The 18,369-nt window shown below is 62.0% G+C and overlaps 1 protein-coding gene across 3 annotated transcripts in view; it reads right to left on the bottom strand.

Annotated features, from left to right (window-relative positions):
- Positions 1-864: 864 nt before the first annotated feature.
- The window catches only part of LOC120374717 (dnaJ homolog subfamily B member 2-like), a 99,461-nt gene continuing 81,956 nt past the window's right edge, over positions 865-18,369 (bottom strand). For 2 of the 3 annotated variants that reach the window (XM_039494819.1, XM_039494817.1), the window contains 7 exons: positions 15,902-16,011; positions 13,675-13,728; positions 12,130-12,246; positions 7,435-7,545; positions 4,084-4,189; positions 2,196-2,266; positions 865-1,468 (listed from right to left, as the gene is read on the bottom strand). In XM_039494819.1, coding sequence (XP_039350753.1) covers positions 951-1,468; positions 2,196-2,266; positions 4,084-4,189; positions 7,435-7,545; positions 12,130-12,246; positions 13,675-13,728; positions 15,902-16,011 — 1,087 coding nt within the window. In that variant the 3' untranslated portion in view covers positions 865-950. The remainder of the gene's footprint in view (positions 1,469-2,195; positions 2,267-4,083; positions 4,190-7,434; positions 7,546-12,129; positions 12,247-13,674; positions 13,729-15,901; positions 16,012-18,369) is intronic. The other variant, XM_039494818.1, reaches the window with a different exon arrangement.

Here is an 18,369-nt window from a genome sequence, read left to right as displayed (position 1 = left end):
CCTGCCTCTCCCTGGGGGATGGGAGGGGGTATTTGAGGCAGAGCAGCTCTCCAGCCCCCTAACAGAGTCCCCCTCCACAGGAGGGGTCTTGTTCTGAACGTACACGGGCTTGCTTCAGCACCTCTTGTGCACAGGGGAGAGGGGGCAGCAGGAAACCTTGCCAGGGACTGGCTGCAGCTCTGTGTGCTGCTGGGCGGCTGGTCTTGCAGCTGGATTCATCTCGCATGCAGCAGGCAGGGTCTCGGTCGTCCTGCCCCTCCCGGGGGAAAGGATCCCCCAGCCTGCTCCATCCGCCTGCCAGGCTGCTTTCCCTGATCTTCAGAAGGAACGGCTCCCTGGTCAGGTTCACCCTGCGGCTCCCACTTACTCCCCTTGTCCCGGGCTAACGCTCGCGGGGTGCAGCCAGCTCTCAGCTCCACCCCGCGCTCCTCTGGCCAAGCTGCAGGCTTAGCTCCTTTCGTGTCGCCTCGTAAGTCAATTGCTCCAGCCCCTCGATCTGACCCCTGCCAGCTGCTCCCCGAGGGGCCCAGGACTAAGACGCTGCTAGCCAGGGACCCCCAGCGCCCCCTTCTGACACTGGGTTCCAGGGAGTAGCTGAGGAAAGCCTCTCGCCTGGCCATGCAGATCACAGATGCCCCGAGCCCCCGGAGGGGACTGAGCAGTGCACCCTCCCTCGCCCCAGGGCTATAGGCCTCCCAAAGCGCTGCACCTCCACCCTGGACATATGATCCCGGAGGAGGAGACGGGGAGCGCCAGGCAGCCCCCGGGGCGATGGGCTGGAGGCCAGACACACCCTGGCCTGGCGGGCTTTGCTCCCGCCCTGCCTGAGGGGCTCCTCGCCCAGTGAATGAGAAAGACGCCGGCTCAGAGCGCTGACACTGACCTTTACTACCCGCTGCCTGCTGCAGCCGGGCGGATCCCAGCCTGCTGAGGGCTCCCCGCGGCCTCCGTCACAGGAGGACACACACGACCGACTCCATCTCGTCAGGAGCAGCCTCGATCTCAGCAAGCGCTGACTTGAGGTCGCTGAGCGTGAACTCGCTGTCGTCCGGCACCAGCCCGCCCCCCGCAGCGCCAGGATTGCCCCCCCCCTTCTGCACCTCGGCCGTCCTCTCCTCCCCCTCCTTCGCGTTGTCTCCCCCGCCAGGGCTCTCTGCGCCCTTGGCCCTGCTCTGAGGCGCCCGGGCAGCGCCCGCCTCCTCGCTGGCCCCCTTGCGGGCCCGCCGCGTGCTGCCCCGTCTCTTCTTGGCGCCGCGGGCATCCGCTCGGTGCTGCCCCGCGTCCTCCAGCTCCGACAGGCTGTAGGCCATGGCCCGGTGCAGATCCTTGTCCTCCTCTTCGGGGAGCACGTAGGAGGAGGCCGTGCTCTGGGGGCGCTGTGGGGTGGGGGAGTCGGACGCAGAGCTCAGGATGTCGTGCTGTTCCTGGCGGTGCAGCCCCACCTGAGGCTCCACATTTTTGGCTACGTCTGTAAGAAAAGCACCCCGAAGCAGAGTCATGGGAGAGGGACCCAGCTGGAGCGTCCCTGGGACCTGGGCCAGCCCCCCAGGAGGGAAGCAGGGGCCCGGGTTCAGTCTCCAGACGGGCCTCGGCTCCTTGCCCCAGGGTGGCATTGCTGGGTGTGGTAGGAGGGATCCACAGCCCCGGAGAACGAATTCCTCTGTGCTCAGACGGGCACAGCATGGGCCAGCGGAGCTCCCCACACCAGCCCCTGCCCAGCACCGCCCGCCCCACCTCCAGCTGGGGCAGTTCCCTGAGGCCCCTCTGCTGCCACTGCCACTAAGGGGCCAGTTAGCCCCAGGTGCGAGGGACACTGTGCCCCAGGGCCTGACCCGCGTCCCCAGCTCAGCCAGCAGCCGAGGGGAGATTGCCTGTCTGTCTGTCGGCATCAGGGTGGGGATGCAGCGTCAGGGGCCGTGTCCCAGGAGTTCTGTCTCTGCGACGGGCTCTCCCCTCTCCCGCAGATGCTCCCGACACCCGTCTGCTCACCCAGCACTGGGGGGCCAGCCCAGCCTACTTACTGAACTGCTCTGCTTCCCGGTTGTCTGCACCATGCAGCGTCTCCGTTCCAGGCCAGACTTCCCCCCAGTCTCCCTGGTAATTGCACCGGCCAGGGCAGGCACACAGCGTGGCCTCACAACCTTTACCGGCCCTGCGCAACCCCCAGCCGGAGGCCCAGCAGCTCTGCTCCTCACCATTCACCTCTGTCGCTTTCAGCTCTCCGTCCTCCTCGATTTCCACCCGCTCCTGGCCGTTCTCGATGATCCTGGGGAACAGAGCGGGGGCTGCTGTTCGAGTGGAGACCACCATTTCTATCACTGATATTACCACTGTGATGCAACTGCAACAACTCTTGCACAAAGTGTCTCATGGCCGGTCAATGGAAACGTTAGAATCTATCAAGTGCCATTATCCTGGTGAAATCCACGTATCAGCTTTGTGATGAAAATGGGCTGTGTCTTTGTGTCTCCAGCCGGTGTTTTGTTCCTGGGTGATGCCCCCAGATGGGTTTACAGCAGGGCCAGACAGCTGTGTGTTCATGGCCCATCAAGGACACTCAGCTCACAATGGGCCGGGCCGTTGAAGAAACTCATCCCGCCCAGCAAGCCTTGGAGAGAAGATGGGCAGTGGTGGCCTCTGGGAGTCAGCAAGCCATGTAAGGGACATGATCTGCTCATGTGACCCTGGACTCCATCTTGGGCCAGTAACTGGGGTTCTGGGCTTTGTTTGGGACAGTAACTTTCCACCCACACGGCAAAGGAGATAAAAGACACCTGAGACATCTCCATGTTGCCTCTTTCCTGCCCATGTTCTCTGGACTGTGGATTTACAGCTCAAAGGAGCGTCTTGAACATGGACGAGGACCTGCCAATCTTTGGGAAGGTGCCAGAGAGACTTTGCCACCCAGCCGTCTGCTCCAGCCCTGCTCCAGCCTGTCTCAGGACTTTGCCACCATGTGTCTGTATATGATCGATTACCCAGTTGTAACTCTCTGCTTTTCTTTCCTGACTAAACCGTTCGCTAGCTCCCTAAGGATGGGCTGGTAGGGGGATACGTGGGGAAGAGCGGAGAGTCACACTGGCCTGGGGGTAAGTGGCTAGAACCTAATGGGGGAAATGGGTTTTCGGTCACCCCTCAGTGCGTGAGACCAGGTTGTCTGGCTGGGGGCCTCGAGGGGACTAGGTCTGGCTTACGGCTAACCAGTGTGGGGCAGCCGAGGCCTTTCGGTTCTGGCCTGGTGCATCTAGTTATAGAGCAAAGCACCAGCTCTGGGGAGTGCTTTGTGCAGCCTGCCCTGAGCACGGCATTGTCAGTGTGGCACGTCCCACGCACCCGGGCACAGAGAGGAAACTCACTCCTCCTCCCCGTTTCCCACACACATGCACCCCCCACACGGCCCCCATCCCGCTCTGAGAGACCCCCCTCCCCTGCCCCGCACACCGATCACTGGTACCTTGCCACAGGCCCCCGGGATCCCGGCTTCTCTGAGCACGTTAGCACCTTGCTTGGAAGGCTCCCCTGTGCCATGGGCAGTGGGAATCCCAAGGAAAGGAAAACCAGCCGGCCCTGCCCACACACTCAGCTACCCGGGCACCCAGCACTGCCTCCCACCTCCCAGAGTGTGCAGCTGTGAGCGGCCCGTGCCCCGTGCCCCAGGGCAGGTCACACGTTCCCTCCCTCCCCCAGCCCTGCTGAGCGTGAGACAATGGCACTGGGGATGGATCCAGAGTCGGGGTCATTTGTGTGACTCCAGGGATTGCTGGGCTCCGCCTCGCCCCGCAGGAGCTCAGCTCAGGTGCACTCCTGAGAGGGGGCAGGGAGCCCCTGCTGAAAGCAGGACACCAGTCTGGCTGGCCCCATGGACGGCTCTGGCATGGGGGGGAGACACGGGAATGGGGGGCCCCATGGAGTCAGGAGGGAGGGAGGGACACCAAACTCAGGGGGGCATGGAGGGCTCTGGCATGGCAGGAGGTGGGGCACCCGCCGGGCTGGCCCCATGATCTGGTCCCCGGGAGCAGCTGCCGTGTTGCTGGGAGACAGGCTGGCTTGGCCATTGGCCAGTCCGCGATGGCCCATCCCTACCTCTTCGTGGTGATGCGTTTGCCGTTGACGAAGGTGGTGGAGGTGGAAACCGAGCGGAAGCCGATTCCGGGGTCGGTGCCGGGGCTGAAGGACGAGGAGAAGAAATCTGAAAAACAGGGCGACAACCTCACAGCCGGAGCCCCCAGCCTGGGCCAGGCCCCGGGGAGCCCCGGGGGATCGCAGGGGGTCCCTTGGCCGGGCGTGAGAGGGTGACGGGACAGCCAGGGGATGCACTGCAGGGCGGGTGTGAAACTGGGATAGGAAATGTCTGTCCAGGATTCGCAGGGCGAGACTGTCCCTGAGCCACCGGAGCTGGAGGGAGGAGGTTTGGGCCGGGCAGGGAGCTGGAGCCGAGGGGAGGAGGTTTGGGCCGGGCAGGGGAGACGGAGCCGAGGGGAGGAGGTTTGGGCCGGGCAGGGAGCTGGAGCCGAGGGGAGGAGGTTTGGGCCGGGCAGGGAGCTGGAGCCGAGGGGAGGAGGTTTGGGCCGGGCAGGGAGCTGGAGCTGAGGGGAGGCGGTTTGGTCCGGGCAGGGGAGCTGGAGCCGAGGGGAGGAGGTTTGGGCCGGGCCAGGCAGGGAGCTGGAGCCGAGGGGAGGAGGTTTGGGCCGGGCAGGGAGCTGGAGCCGAGGGGAGGAGGTTTGGGCCGGGCAGGGAGCTGGAGCCGAGGGGAGGAGGTTTGGGCCGGGCAGGGAGCTGGAGCCGAGGGGAGGAGGTTTGGGCCGGGCAGGGAGCTGGAGCCGAGGGGAGGAGGTTTGGGCTGGGCCAGGCAGGGAGCTGGAGCCGAGGGGAGGAGGTTTGGGCCGGGCAGGGAGCTGGAGCCGAGGGGAGGAGGTTTGGGCCGGGCCGGGCAGGGAGCTGGAGCCGAGGGGAGGAGGTTTGGGCCGGGCAGGGAGCTGGAGCCGAGGGGAGGAGGTTTGGGCCGGGCCGGGCAGGGGAGCTGGAGCCGAGGGAGGAGGTTTGGTCGGGGCCGGGCAGGGAGCTGGAGCCGAGGGGAGGAGGTTTGGGCCGGGCAGGGAGCTGGAGCCGAGGGAGGAGGTTTGGGCCGGGCAGGGAGCTGGAGCCGAGGGGAGGTTTGGGCCGGGCTGGGAGCTGGAGCCGAGGGGAGGAGGTTTGGGCCGGGCCAGGCAGGGGAGATGGAGCCGAGGGGAGGAGATTTGAGCTGGGCCGGGCAGGGGAGCTGGAGCCGAGGGGAGGAGGTTTGGGCCGGGCCGGGCAGGGAGCTGGAGCTGAGGGGAGGAGATTTGGGCTGGGCCGGGCAGGGGAGACGGAGCCAAGGGGAGGAGGTTTGGGCCGGACCGGGCAGGGAGCTGGAGCCGAAGGGAGGAGGTTTGGGCCAGGCAGGGGAGACGGAGCCGAGGGGAGGAGGTTTGGGCCGGGCAGGGGAGACAGAGCCGAGGGGAAGAGGTTTGGGCCGGGCCGGGCAGGGAGCTGGAGCTGAGGGGAGGAGGTTTGGGCTGGGCCGGGCAGGGGAGACGGAGCCAAGGGGAGGAGGTTTGGGCTGGGCCGGGCAGGGAGCTGGAGCCGAAGGGAGGAGGTTTGGGCCAGGCAGGGGAGACGGAGCCGAGGGGAGGAGGTTTGGGCCGGGCAGGGGAGCTGGAGCCGAGGGGAGGAGGTTTGGGCTGGGCAGGGGAGCTGGAGCCGAGGGGAGGAGGTTTGGGCCGGGCCGGGCAGGGAGCTGGAGCCGAGGGGAGGAGGTTTGGGCCGGGCAGGGGAGCTGGAGCCGAGGGGAGGAGGTTTGGGCCGGGCAGGGAGCTGGAGCCGAGGGGAGGAGGTTTGGGCCGGGCCGGGGAGCTGGAGCCGAGGGGAGGAGGTTTGGGCCGGGCCGGGCAGGGGAGCTGGAGCCGAGGGGAGGAGGTTTGGGCTGGGCAGGGGAGCTGGAGCCGAGGGGAGGAGGTTTGGGCCGGGCAGGGAGCTGGAGCCGAGGGGAGGAGGTTTGGGCCGGTCCGGGCAGGGGAGCTGGAGCCGAGGGGAGGAGGTTTGGGCCGGTCCGGGCAGGGGAGATGTAGCCGCGGGGAGGAGGTTTGGGCCGGGCCGGGCAGGAGCTGGAGCCGAGGGAGGAGGTTTGGGCCGGGCAGGAGCTGGAGCCGAGGGGAGGAGGTTTGGGCCGGGCAGGAGCTGGAGCCGAGGAGGAGGTTTGGGCCGGGCAGGGAGCTGGAGCCGAGGAGGAGGTTTGGGCCGGCCAGGGAGCTGGAGCCGAGGGGAGGAGGTTTGGGCCGGGCAGGGAGCTGGAGCTGAGGGGAGGAGGTTTGGGCCGGGCCGCAGGGAGCTGGAGCCGAGGAGGAGGTTTGGGCCGGGCAGGAGCTGGAGCCGAGGGGAGGAGGTTTGGGCCGGGCAGGGAGCTGGAGCCGAGGGAGGAGGTTTGGGCCGGGCCGGGCAGGGAGCTGGAGCCGAGGGGAGGAGGTTTGGGCCGGGCAGGGAGCTGGAGCCGAGGGAGGAGGTTTGGGCTGGGCAGGGAGCTGGAGCCGAGGGGAGGAGGTTTGGGCCGGGCAGGGAGCTGGAGCCGAGGGGAGGAGGTTTGGGCCGGTCCGGGCAGGGGAGCTGGAGCCGAGGGGAGGAGGTTTGGGCCGGGCCGGGCAGGGAGCTGGAGCCGAGGGGAGGAGGTTTGGGCCGGGCCGGGCGGGGAGCTGGAGCCGAGGGGAGGTGGGTTGGGCCGGGCGGGGCGCTGGAGCTGAGGGGAGGAGGTTTGGGCCGGGCAGGGGAGCTGGAGCCGAGGGGAGGAGGTTTGGGCCGGGTCGGGCCGGGGAGCTGGAGCCGAGGGGAGGAGGTTTGGGCCGGGCAGGGAGCTGGAGCCGAGGGGAGGAGGTTTGGGCCGGTCCGGGCAGGGAGCTGGAGCCGAGGGGAGGAGGTTTGGGCCGGGCCGGGCAGGAGCTGGAGCCGAGGGGAGGAGGTTTGGGCCGGGCCGGGCAGGGAGCTGGAGCCGAGGGGAGGAGATTTGAGCTGGGCCGGGCAGGGAGCTGGAGCCGAGGGGAGGAGGTTTGGGCCGGGCAGGGGAGCTGGAGCCGAGGGGAGGAGGTTTGGGCCGGGCAGGGGAGCTGGAGCCGAGGGGAGGAGGTTTGGGCTGGGCAGGGGAGCTGGAGCCGAGGGGAGGAGGTTTGGGCCGGGCAGGGAGCTGGAGCCGAGGGGAGGAGGTTTGGGCTGGGCAGGGAGCTGGAGCCGAGGGGAGGAGGTTTGGGCCAGGCCGGGGAATGGTGCTAGATGTGCAGGGCTCAGACAGGGCCAGGACTCAGGGAAGGACGGGGGGAGAAGCGGGTGTGACTGGGGCAATGGTGCTGGGTACAATCTGGAGCCAGAGGAAGAATCTGTGGCGACAAGGAGCCCGAAGCTGGTCTGCCGGCAGCCCCCCCCCCTTACCTGACTGCTCTGGGAAGGCGTAGGAGCAGAAGGAGTAGGCAACAGAGGGGCCCCCCCGCCCGTGGCCCCGTGGGCCTCCAGCATGCAGATCTGAGAACAGGCCCACGTCATCTGGAAAGCAGGACGTGGGTGGGTCAGTGCAGCCCAGTAGGTAACGGGAAGGGCAGCGGGAGGGGTCACCGCCACTTGGGGGCTCTCCGGGGGGGCCGTGATGGGAGCACAGCCTGGAACTCAGCCCCCACCCCGCCAAGGACAGACGCTACAGAGCCACCCAAACCCGTAGCATGGAGCCGCTGGGCCGCCTGCCCCCCGGCCACTCGCTGCTCCTCCTCCCAGCAATGGGGTGGGCAGAGCAGGCTGGCACAGGGGGTCATTTCATTCCGGGATTGCAAGGCCAGAAGGGACCGTCACCCAACCCCCTGCATAGCCCGGAGGTGCCTGCGTCCCGCCCACCTCTCCTCACGGGTTACAGCGTCTCCTGGATTGAAGACGCTGAGCCAGGTCCCTGGGTGAGCTAATTCCCTGCATGGTTTGCACCTTCCTTGCTAGTCTGAATCTGGCTCGCGTCACCCCCGGCCAGGGGAGCTCCCTCTGCCTTCGTGGGCAGGACCACAGCGGCCTCTGAGAGCCAGGGTGACCAGACGTCTCGATTTTATAGGGACAGTCCCGATATCTGGGGCTTTTCCTTATATAGGCTCTTACTACCCCCATCCCCTGTCCCGATTCTTCACACTGCTGTCCGGTCACCCTGCGATAGCGGAGTTCTTGGTCCCATGTAGGTGCTTCTCTTCCAGCCACTCGAGGGGCTGTTCAGAGTCACGGATGGCGTGAAAACTAAGGTCTATTCTGGTCATCTAGGACCATCAGAGCTTCTGTCTGGTGCTAATTCACAGGGGAGCTGGGCTCTTCCCCGCTCCCCCCCAGAATCCAAGCCAGCTGGGAGCTGGGTCTGTCAGAGCCCTCCCTGCTCAGCTCCAAGCCCCGTTTGTCCTGCAGCTCTCTGGTCTGTACCGTCCAGGGCTGGCTTGCAGCCACGCAGCGTGCCAGCGGGGGCCTGCAGCCCAGAGATAGCCCTCAGCAAGAGGGACTGGTAAGGCAGACGGAGACACACCCTGCGCTGTGGGGCCAGGAGCTGATACTGACTCTGGCTGAGAGAAGGGTAAAGCGGCCCTGCCAGGCACAGCCCACACGCACAAGGCTGCGAATGGCTCCGACGCTGCATGGGACCCCTGGGTTACGTCCTGGAGCCCTTGGCAAGGTTATTCCATGGACGTTCAGGAGCGGGTACGAAGCTGAGCCTGCTCCAGGAGGACTCTGGTGTGACGTTATTGATATAATCTGGGACCATATAGAACAGGGTTGCAACCAAGGTCCTGTAGTGGCACCAAACCTTATGTAAAGGGGGGTCATACAAGGTGTCTAAGACCAGATTAGGGGTGGCTGGTTAGGATGATGCTGTCTGTGTGCCTGTGACATTTTGTAGTTGAAGTTATGAGTATTGGCTCTATCCTGTCTGTATTTCAAATTTGTGCTGTGCTGCTGGGAGACATTCCAGACAAGTTGGTGTTAGCTCTGCCTAGCCTGCTTGATGGCCCATTAAGGACCATCAGCTACACAATTGACCCATTGAGAGGAGGCAGATACGCCTTGTAACTCAGCAAAGTGCAGGGACTTGCCCATGTGACTCCAGACTCCATTTTGCTGTAATTTTCCACAGTAAGAACAAAGAAGTTCTTACACCTGGAAAAGCCTATAAAAGACTGTTCCTCATCTCCATCTGGTCTTCAATCCTGCTTCTTACCTCTGGAGGGACTTTGCTACAAACTGAAGCTCTGAACAAAGGACTGAATGACCCATCCCAGTGGGGGATGTTGAAGGCTATGGCTACACTGGCGATTTGCAGCGCTGGAAAGCCTCCACCAGCGCTGCAATTAGTAAGTGGCCACACCTGCAGGGCACTTCCAGCGCTGCAACTCCCTGGCTGCAGCGCTGGCCGTACACCTCACTCAGCATGGGGAATAAGGATTCCAGCGCTGGTGCTGCAGCGCTGGTCATCAAGTGTGGCCACACACCAGCGCTGTGATTGGCCTCCAGGGAATAAGGTGTATCCCAGAATGCTTTTATAAATTACTCTCTTTGTTTTGTTGTGAACGAGCTCCGATCGGAGCTCCGTTCTGTACCTGGCTGTAAACAATCAAATGAGAGGCAGGCAGGCAGAGTGAATGAAACAGAACGGAGCCGATCGAGCTCCGTTTGAACTGCTTATCTATAAAAACAAACACTGATCACAGCAAACAGGAGCTATCTGTACCTGGCTGTGAACGATCAAATGAGAGGCAGGGGAAACAGTGTTGGATGCAGGCTGTTAGGGTTCGCAAACATTTTGTGATTTTTCCAATCTCTCTCTTCCCCGCTCCCTGTCACAGTACACCACAGGGAGTGAGTGAAACAGGGGGCAGTCCGTGTTGGAGGCAGGCTGTTTGCAATTAGAGTTAAGACTAAGGGCTCATGAACATTTTGTGATTTTTCCAATCCAGGAAGCTAACACACAGTGTTGGCTCCAAAAATCCACTCTCTATCTTCCCCGCTCCCTGTCACAGTACACCACCCTCCACCCCCCTCTTTTGAAAAGCACGTTGGTGCACTTGAACGCTGGGATAGCTGCCCATAATGCAGCACTCCCAACAGCGCTGCAAATGCTGCAAATGTGGCCACACACCAGCGCTGCTCCTACACAGCTGGATGACCAGCGCTGCAAACTACCAGCGCTGCAAACCGTAAGTGTAGCCATACCCCCAGAGACTTGATTTGAACCTGCAGTTTACTCCAGCATTGCTACAAGCCTGAACTAAGAACTTTGCCATCACTGTATGGAATTGATTCCATGTAACCAATTCTAGCTCTCAGCTCTATCTTTTTCCTTTTATGAATAAACCTTTAGATTTTAGATTCTAAAGGATTGGCAACAGCGTGATTTGTGGGTAAGATCTGATGTGTAAATTGACCTGGGTCTGGGGCTTGGTCCTTTGGGATCGAGGGAACCTTTTTCTTTTACTGGGGTGTTGGTTTTCATAACCATTCATCCCCAGGACGAGTGGCACTGGTGGTGATACTGGGAGACTGGAGTGTCTAAGGAAATTGCTTGTGTGACTTGTGGTTGGCCAGTGGGGTGAGACCAAAGTCCTCTTTGTCTGGCTGGTTTGGTTTGCCTTAGAGGCAGGGGCGGCTCCAGGCCCCAGCACGCCAAGTGCGTGCTTGGGGCGGCAAGCCACGGGGGGGCGCTCTGCCGGCCCTGCGAGGGCGGCAGGCAGGCTGCCCTCGGTGGCTTGCCTGCGGAGAGTCCGCTGGTCCCGTGGCTTCAGTCGACCTCCCGCCTGCGGGAGGTCCTCCGAAGTCGCGGGACCAGCGAACCCTGCACAGGCAAACCGCTGGAGGCAGCCTGCTTGCCGTGCTTGGGGCGGCAAAATCCCTAGAGCCGCCCCTGCTTAGAGGTGGAAAACCCCAGCCTTGGGCTGTAACTGCCCTGTTTAAGCAATTGGTCCTGAACTGGCACCTCAGTTGGGTCCTGCCAGAACCTCATCGTCACATCTGGGCACAAGGCGCGGGCTGAGAACTGGATGGCAAAGCCGTGTTTGTCTGAGTCTCTGGGACGTGGCTGAGGGGCAGGTTCGGGGAGTGCCGAGAGGCGTTACTGCTGGCTAGGGGTGGGGAGAAAGTGCCTGCTCCTGAGAAGGGCATGGGGCAGGGGAAGGAGATGGCCATGGATTGATTTAGTTGGGAATTAGTCCTGCTTTGAGCAGGGGGTTGGACTAGATCCCTCCTGAGGTCCCTTCCAACCCTGAGATTCTATGATTCTGTGATGGCTCCAGGGTCGGGGGGTGTTTAGGATGGGGCAGGATCTGGCTGCCTGAAATCTCTCAGCTCACAATGATTTGCTGGCTAATTTCTTCCCAGTGCGGTGCCATTTATCTAGGATGACGTACAGAGCAGCACAGACAGGAACAAAGCAAGGGCCCTGCCCGGAGGCGCTTCTAATGTGATCTGCACAAGGAGGAAAGAGCATCGGCTCGGAGGGGGGACGGGCAGAGGGACCACACTGGGAAGGGGTGAAACAAGGGGAAGTGCTGAACGTTTGTGTGGGGCCATGGGGGACGACCAGAGGCTGCAAGCATCCCACTGGGGCTACAGGGAACGTACCAGCTCTGCGGTGGAGCATGAGCCCTGTCTCCTGTCTTTCTGTACCGGAGCCCAATCTCGCCAACGACCCACAGCAATGATCCCTGGGGGCTCTGCCATGGGCCCTCAGCACCGAGGGGTGGGAGAGTTCCTGAGCCAGGCCTTTCTGCCTGGTTTGGTGCTGGACCCAAGCCATGAGTCACTGGGAGCCTGGCAGGGTGAAATCTCAGGGTGGGAGGGTGTCACACCCACTCCTGGGAGAGTCCGGTCACCCCTGGCTCGCCCAAGGGGGCATGATGCTCGGGGCTGGACCAGGGTGAGATCCCATCGGGGTGAAGGGACGAGCTCCCCCTCTGGCTGCTCCAGCCGTGCTCCCAGGCCTGGCTGTATTGCAGCTGACTGGACCTGCACAGGCAGGACGTCAGGCTCCCGGCTCACTCCCCCAGGGCAGCAGATGGGCCGTGGGGACGGCTTGGCCCACCTCACCTCAGGAGGACGCCAGACGGGACTAATGCTCACCAAAGAAGTCAGCGAAAGGATCTCGTCCCCCAAAGAACTCTCTGAAGACCTCGTCTGCGCCGCGGAAGGTGAAGGTGAAGCCCGGAGCTCCGGCACCACCCCGGGGATCCCCGGTCCCTGGGGGAAAAGCAGACGCTGGCCACTACATACCCTGTGACCGTATAGATCATTGTTGCAACCACTGTTATATATTTGCAGCAAATATTGTACAAAGGTTGTCAAGTGAGGTGTCTGTGGAAAGGTTATGATCTGCTGATAATGATTATGCTCTCTGTATGTGGGTATCATTTTGTAGCTGAAGTTATGAATATTGGCTATCTACTTGTAGCTTAATACACCTCTACCCTGATATAACACGGATTCGGATATAACGCGGTAAAGCCGTGCTCGGGGGGTGGGGGGCTACGCGCTCCGGCAGATCAAAGCAAGTTCGATATAACGCGGTTTCACCTATAACATGGTAAGATTTTTTGGCTCTCGAGGACAGCGTTATATTGGGGTAGAGGTGTATGTTTTGATTCTAAGTAGCGTCAGCGAAGCATTTGGTCAGCTTCTTGAGACAGGACTATTCTCAGTAAGTGCCCAATCAGGAAACACTTAATGGACTATAAACTTTGGGAGACGCCAATCCATATCTGAGCTTTTCTGGGAACGTTCAAACTAACATGTAAACAATGGTGACGGCCTGTACAGAACTGAGTCATGCAGGGACACGCGACTTGCCCATGTGACTCCAAACTCCATCTTGTTGCTGTGATTTTCCACAGTAAGAACAAAGAGGTGTCCTAGTACCTGGAAGAGACTATAAAAGGAAGCTGCCTCATCTCCATCTGGACTTCAATCCTGCTTCTGACCTCTGGAGGGACTTTGCTACAAACTGAAGCTCTGCACAAAGGACTGAATGACCCATCCCAGCGGGGGATGTTCCAGAGACTTGATTTGAACCTGCAGTTTATTCCATCACTGCTACAAGCCTGAACCAAGAACTTTGCCATCACTGTATGGAATTGATTCCATTTAACCAATTCCAGCTCTCATCTAGATCTTTTTCCTTTTATGAATAAACCTTTAGATTCTAAAGGATTGGCAACACAGTGATTTGTGGGTAAGATCTGAGTTGTCTATTGACCTGGGTCTGGGGCTTGGTCCTTTGGGATCGGGAGAACCTTTTCTTTTACTGGGGTGTTGGTTTTCATAACCATTCATCCCCACAAGGAGTGGTGCTGGTGGTGATACTGGGTAACTGGAGTGTCTAAGGGAATTGCTTGTGTGACTTGTGGTTGGCCAGTGGGGTGAGACCGAAGTTCTCTCTGTTTGGCTGGTTTGGTGCCTCAGTAGTGAAGGACCCCAGCCTGGGGCTGTGACTGCCCTGCTCTAATTACTTTGTCCTGAACTGATACTCTCAGTTGGGTCCCACCAAAGCCAGCATCGTTACACAGGGCACCAAGGGTGCTTCACGCCCAGCTGGGAAGGAGTCCCCTGGGCCAGGGTGTGCATCCAGACCGGTCCTCGGGAAAGGCCACTTCCCCCGGGTGGGTCACTCACCTGCCCCTGTGAGCCCGTCCTTGCCGTAGCGGTCGTAGAGGTCGCGCTTGCTCTCTGGAAGGGAGAAGGAGCGAGAGGTCACCCAGCCCATCTTCAGCCGAGTCCGGACACAGAGGCCCTTTCCCCAGGCTGGCCCCCGCCCCGGTACTGAGCCAGAGGGGGCCTGCCTGCAAATGGGGAAGCAGCCGGAGGAACAGACATGGGACTGCCACAGGCTGGCCTATGCCAGGCTCCCTGGCCATCTAGTAAGGGAGAGCAGGTTCCCAGAGGATCCCCAGGGGGCTGCAGAAGCAGTGATCAGTTCTCGACTTCACCCAGGGAGGGCCTGCTCCTCGGACCTGTGTGACCCCGGAGTCTGCGGCTCGGGGGAGCGAGGCAGCCTTGGCGTCAAGGGAGACACGCAGGCCTGTGAGCCGGCGAGCACGCCAGGCAGCCCCCAGGGCGGCGGCGGAGAGAGTCGGCGAGCGCCCTGGGCAGCATCCGGGGCGACGGCAGAGGGAGCCGGCCAGCGCGCCGGGCAGCACCCAGGGCGGCGGCGGAGAGAGCCGGCGAGTGCCCCGGTCAGCACCCCGGGTGGCGGCGGAGGGAGCTGGAGAGTGCCCCGTGCAGCACCCAGGGCGGCGGCGGAGGGAGCTGGCTAGCGTCCCGGGCAGCACCCAGGGCGGCGGCGGAGGGAGCTGGCCAGCGACCGGGGCAGCACCCAGGGCGGCGGCGGAGGGAGCTGGCGAGCGTCCCGTGCAGCACCCAGGGCGGCGGCGGAGGGAGCCGGCGAGTGCCCCAGACAGCACCCAGGGTGGCGGCGGAGGGAGCCAGCCAGCCCGCTGGGCAGCACCCAGGGCAGCAGCGGAGGGAGCCGGCGAGTGCCCCGGACAGCACCCAGGGCAGCGGCGGAGGAGCCGGCCAGCGCACCGGGCAGCACCCAGGGCGGCAGCGGAGGAGCTGGCGGCGTCGTGCAGCACCCAGGGCGGCGGCGGAGGAGCTGGCGAGTGCCCCATGCAGCACCCAGGGCGGCGGCGGAGGGAGCTGGCCAGCGCGCTGGGCAGCACCCAGGGCGGCGGCGGAGGGAGCTGGCGAGCGTCCCGGGCAGCACCCAGGGCAGCGGTGGAGAGAGCCGGTGAGCGCCCCGGGCAGCACCCAGGGCGGTGGTGGAGGGAGCCGGCGAGCGTCCCGTGCAGCACCCAGGGCGGCGGCGGAGAGAGAGCGGTGAGCGCCCCGGACAGTACCCGGGGCAGCGGTGGAGGGAGCCGGCCAGCACGCCGGGCAGCACCCAGGGCGGCGGCGGCGGAGGGAGCCGGCCAGCGCACCGGGCAGCACCCAGGGCGGCGGCGGAGGGAGCTGACAGGGTGTTCGGTGAGCAAAAGGCTGGAGAGTTTGGGTAGTGCCAGGTGCCAGCCAGGGACGAGGCTGGGCTGTGGAGCAGACGGGCTGGTGATGCTGAGAGAAGATGGCAGCACACACGGGCATGACCGACGCGGGGAGACACCCACAGGTACACGCTGCCACCCCGCAGGACTGGAGGAGAACAAGACCAGCGTCCAGGTCCTGGTGCTCGGTTCATGCGGGGCAGTTAAATGTCCCGATCTCTGCCGGGGAATGAAATCGCCAAAGAGCCAAATGATGCCAGTGTTCCTGTGCTTTGGAGACCACCTCCTGGCCCGGAACATGGCGACTGCCGCCCGGGCTGCTTTGGCGAGATCCAGGGCCATCCCCAGGGGTCTCGGGCTTGTGCGATAGGAACCATTCGGGGACTGGGCTCTGTCTGCACTTAAACCGCTCCAGCGGCACAGCTGCCCCGCGTCAGCGCAGACACGGAGTGGGAGGGGGTCTTCCATCGCCGTCGCTAACCCACTGGGCCAGTGGGTAACACAGTCGTCCCACTGGGAGCAACCCAGCGGGCAACCGAGAGAGCAAACTCCTCTTCCAAGTGCAGCAAGAGGACCTGAGAGCCTGCTCTGACCCATGGCCACCCCACCCTGTGCAGGGAGTGTGCCCCCACTGCCAGGACCCACCCCGAGCCCGGAGGGAGGGGAGACGCCGGCCCCCGCTGAGCCCGAACGGAGGGGAGACCCCGGCCCCCACTGCCGGGACCCACCCCGAGCCCGGAGGGAGGGGAGACGCTGGCCCCCACTGCCGGGACCCACCCCGAGCCCGGAGGGAGGGGAGACGCCGGCCCCCACTGCCAGGACCCACCCCGAGCCTAGAGGGAGGGGAGACGCCGGTCCCTTACTGTCTGACAGCACTTCGTAGGCCTCCGCGATCTCTTTGAACTTCTGCTCGGCGTGTTCCTTGTTCTCCGGGTTCTTATCCGGGTGCCATTTCAGCGCTGCCTTCCTGTACCTGGACAGCGTCGAGAGAGACAGCAGTAAGCAGCGATCCCTGAGTGTGCCTGTCACCAGGGGCTGCGCCCAGTCGAATCATCCCCTTGTCCCCTCACTCCCCAAAGCTCTGCTTCACCAGGAAGCAGGGCTGGATCTTCCTAGAGAGCCGGGTTGGGCTTTGGAGATGCCCCGGCAAGCACAGCATCGCCCCAGTCCCTTAGGTTGTCCCACGTCTCCAGTCAGGGCTTGACCAGTCTGATTCGTGCGTCCGGATCAACCCCATGGACGTCACCTCTGCTCCATTGGACATGGGAGCCTGTCTTCCGGCTGTGACTCCTCACGGGATCCAGAGTAGCTCCCCCTTCCCCGCTCGGAGATTATTGCTAGGGTTGCCAAGTTTGTAATCACACAAAACCAAACACCCTTGCCCCACCCCTGCCCTGAGGCCCCGCCTCTTCCCCGAGGCCCCGCCTCCTGCTCACACCATCCTCCTCCCTCAGTCGCTTGCTCTCCCCCCACCCTCAACCGCTTTCGCCGGTTACCCAGAAGCGGCTGACATATCCAGTTCCTAGGTGTAGGGGTGGCCAGAGGGCTCCGTGTGCTTCCCACGCCCGCGGGCATTGCCCCTGCAGCTGCCATTGGCCACTGTTCCCAGCCAATGGGAACTGCAGAGCTGGCGCTCAGGGCTGGGGCAGCGCGCAAAGCCTCCCTGGCCACCCCTGCACCTAGGGGCCACAGGGACATGCCACTGCTTCCAGGAGCTGCATGGAGCCAGGGCAGGCAGGGAGCTGCACCACCGACCGGACTCTTAGCAGCCCAGTCAGCAGTGCTGATCGGAGACACCAGGATCCCTTTTTAACTGGGCATTTCAGTCGAAAACTGGACGCCTGGCAACCCTAGTTCTTGCCATGGACGAATGCAATTCCATCCCCAGGCAATGACAGACTCTGGGCCCAGGCTGCAGCCTGCATGGGGAACTTCCTGGCTCAGGAGCAGCAGCATCTCCTGGCTATAACTCCCTGCTCTGGGCATGTTTCTTGCCCTGGGGTTTATTGGACAAGTTGCCCTTTGATGGTGGCCGTGGGGTTTTCCCCGAAGTGCCAGGAGGGGCACAAGCACCCTTTAAGGCAGCAGTTCTCAAACTTCTTTTATTGCACCGCACTTAGAATCACAGACTATCAGGGTTGGAAGGGACCTCAGGAGGGATCTAGTCCCACCCCCTGCTCAAAGCAGGACCAACCCCAACTAAATCATCCCAGCCAGGGCTTTGTCAAGCCGGGCCTTAAACACCTCTAAGGAAGGAGATTCCACCACCTCCCTAGGGAACCCATTCCAGTGCTTCACCCCCTCCTAGTGAAATAGTGTTTCCCAATATCCAACCTAGACCTCCCCCACTGCGACTTGAGACCATTTCTCCTTGTTCTGTCATCTGCCACCACTGAGAACAGCCGAGCTCCATCCTCTTTGGAACCCCCTTCAGGTAGTTGAAAGCAGCTATCAAATCCCCCCATATCTTCTCTTCTGCAGACTAAACAATCCCAGTTCCCTCAGCCTCTCCTCATAAGTCATGTGCTCCAGACCCCTAATCATTTTCGTTGCCCTCCGCTGGACTCCAATTTTTCCACATCCTTCTTGTAGTGTGGCGCCCGAAACTGGACCCAGTATCCAGATGAGTACTTTGTGTCTGTAGGAGTTTACGTCTCCCATCCCACCACATAAGTACATATACCAATAAAACAATCAATATGCAACTCTCACTGACTATTAAAACCTGTAAGTCAGTGGCTCAAACAGAGCCACCGAAATATAGAGTAACAGAAATTTTAAGTGAGCTTCTGCTTAGTGGCATCACTGTTGTTACTAGTGTGCTGGGTGCCCCTGTTTTTTGGAGCAGAGCAATTCCATCCTGGGCTGGGTGACTGAGACAGCTATCCAGAGAATTCCCTTCTACCTGGAGTATGTTTCTTCAGGAAGCCATCAGCTGTATCATTTAATAGCAGAAGGTTCAAATTGGCACTTGAAGTGAAACATTCAGCTCCTCAGAAATGTCTGCTAAATATGCTAGGTTTGAAAGCCATTTGGAATCAGACAGAAGTTCTGCATAAGGTGAGCCGGCGTCAAGAAGGAACAAGCGGAGTTCATCTTTCAGCTCAAATACACGCATCAGGATTTTTTCTCGAGATAGCCCCTGGATTTCTCCTGTTCTGATCCCATCTCTACATAACCTTGAGAACAATCTCGAGTTCAGGGGACAAGACTTAACAAAGTTCACTATTTTTATTGCAGTTAGCAGGACACAATCAAGTTCTGGTTTGAGTGTCTTGAAAGCCAGAATTTCCCTGTGTGTGAAAACAACATGCGGCACCACTCCCAGAAC

The sequence above is a fragment of the Mauremys reevesii genome, linkage group 11 (assembly GCF_016161935.1).
Source record: "Mauremys reevesii isolate NIE-2019 linkage group 11, ASM1616193v1, whole genome shotgun sequence".
NCBI classification, from domain to species: domain Eukaryota; kingdom Metazoa; phylum Chordata; order Testudines; family Geoemydidae; genus Mauremys; species Mauremys reevesii.
Note: the sequence above shows the minus strand (reverse complement) of the source record. Positions and strands in the feature narration are given on the sequence as shown.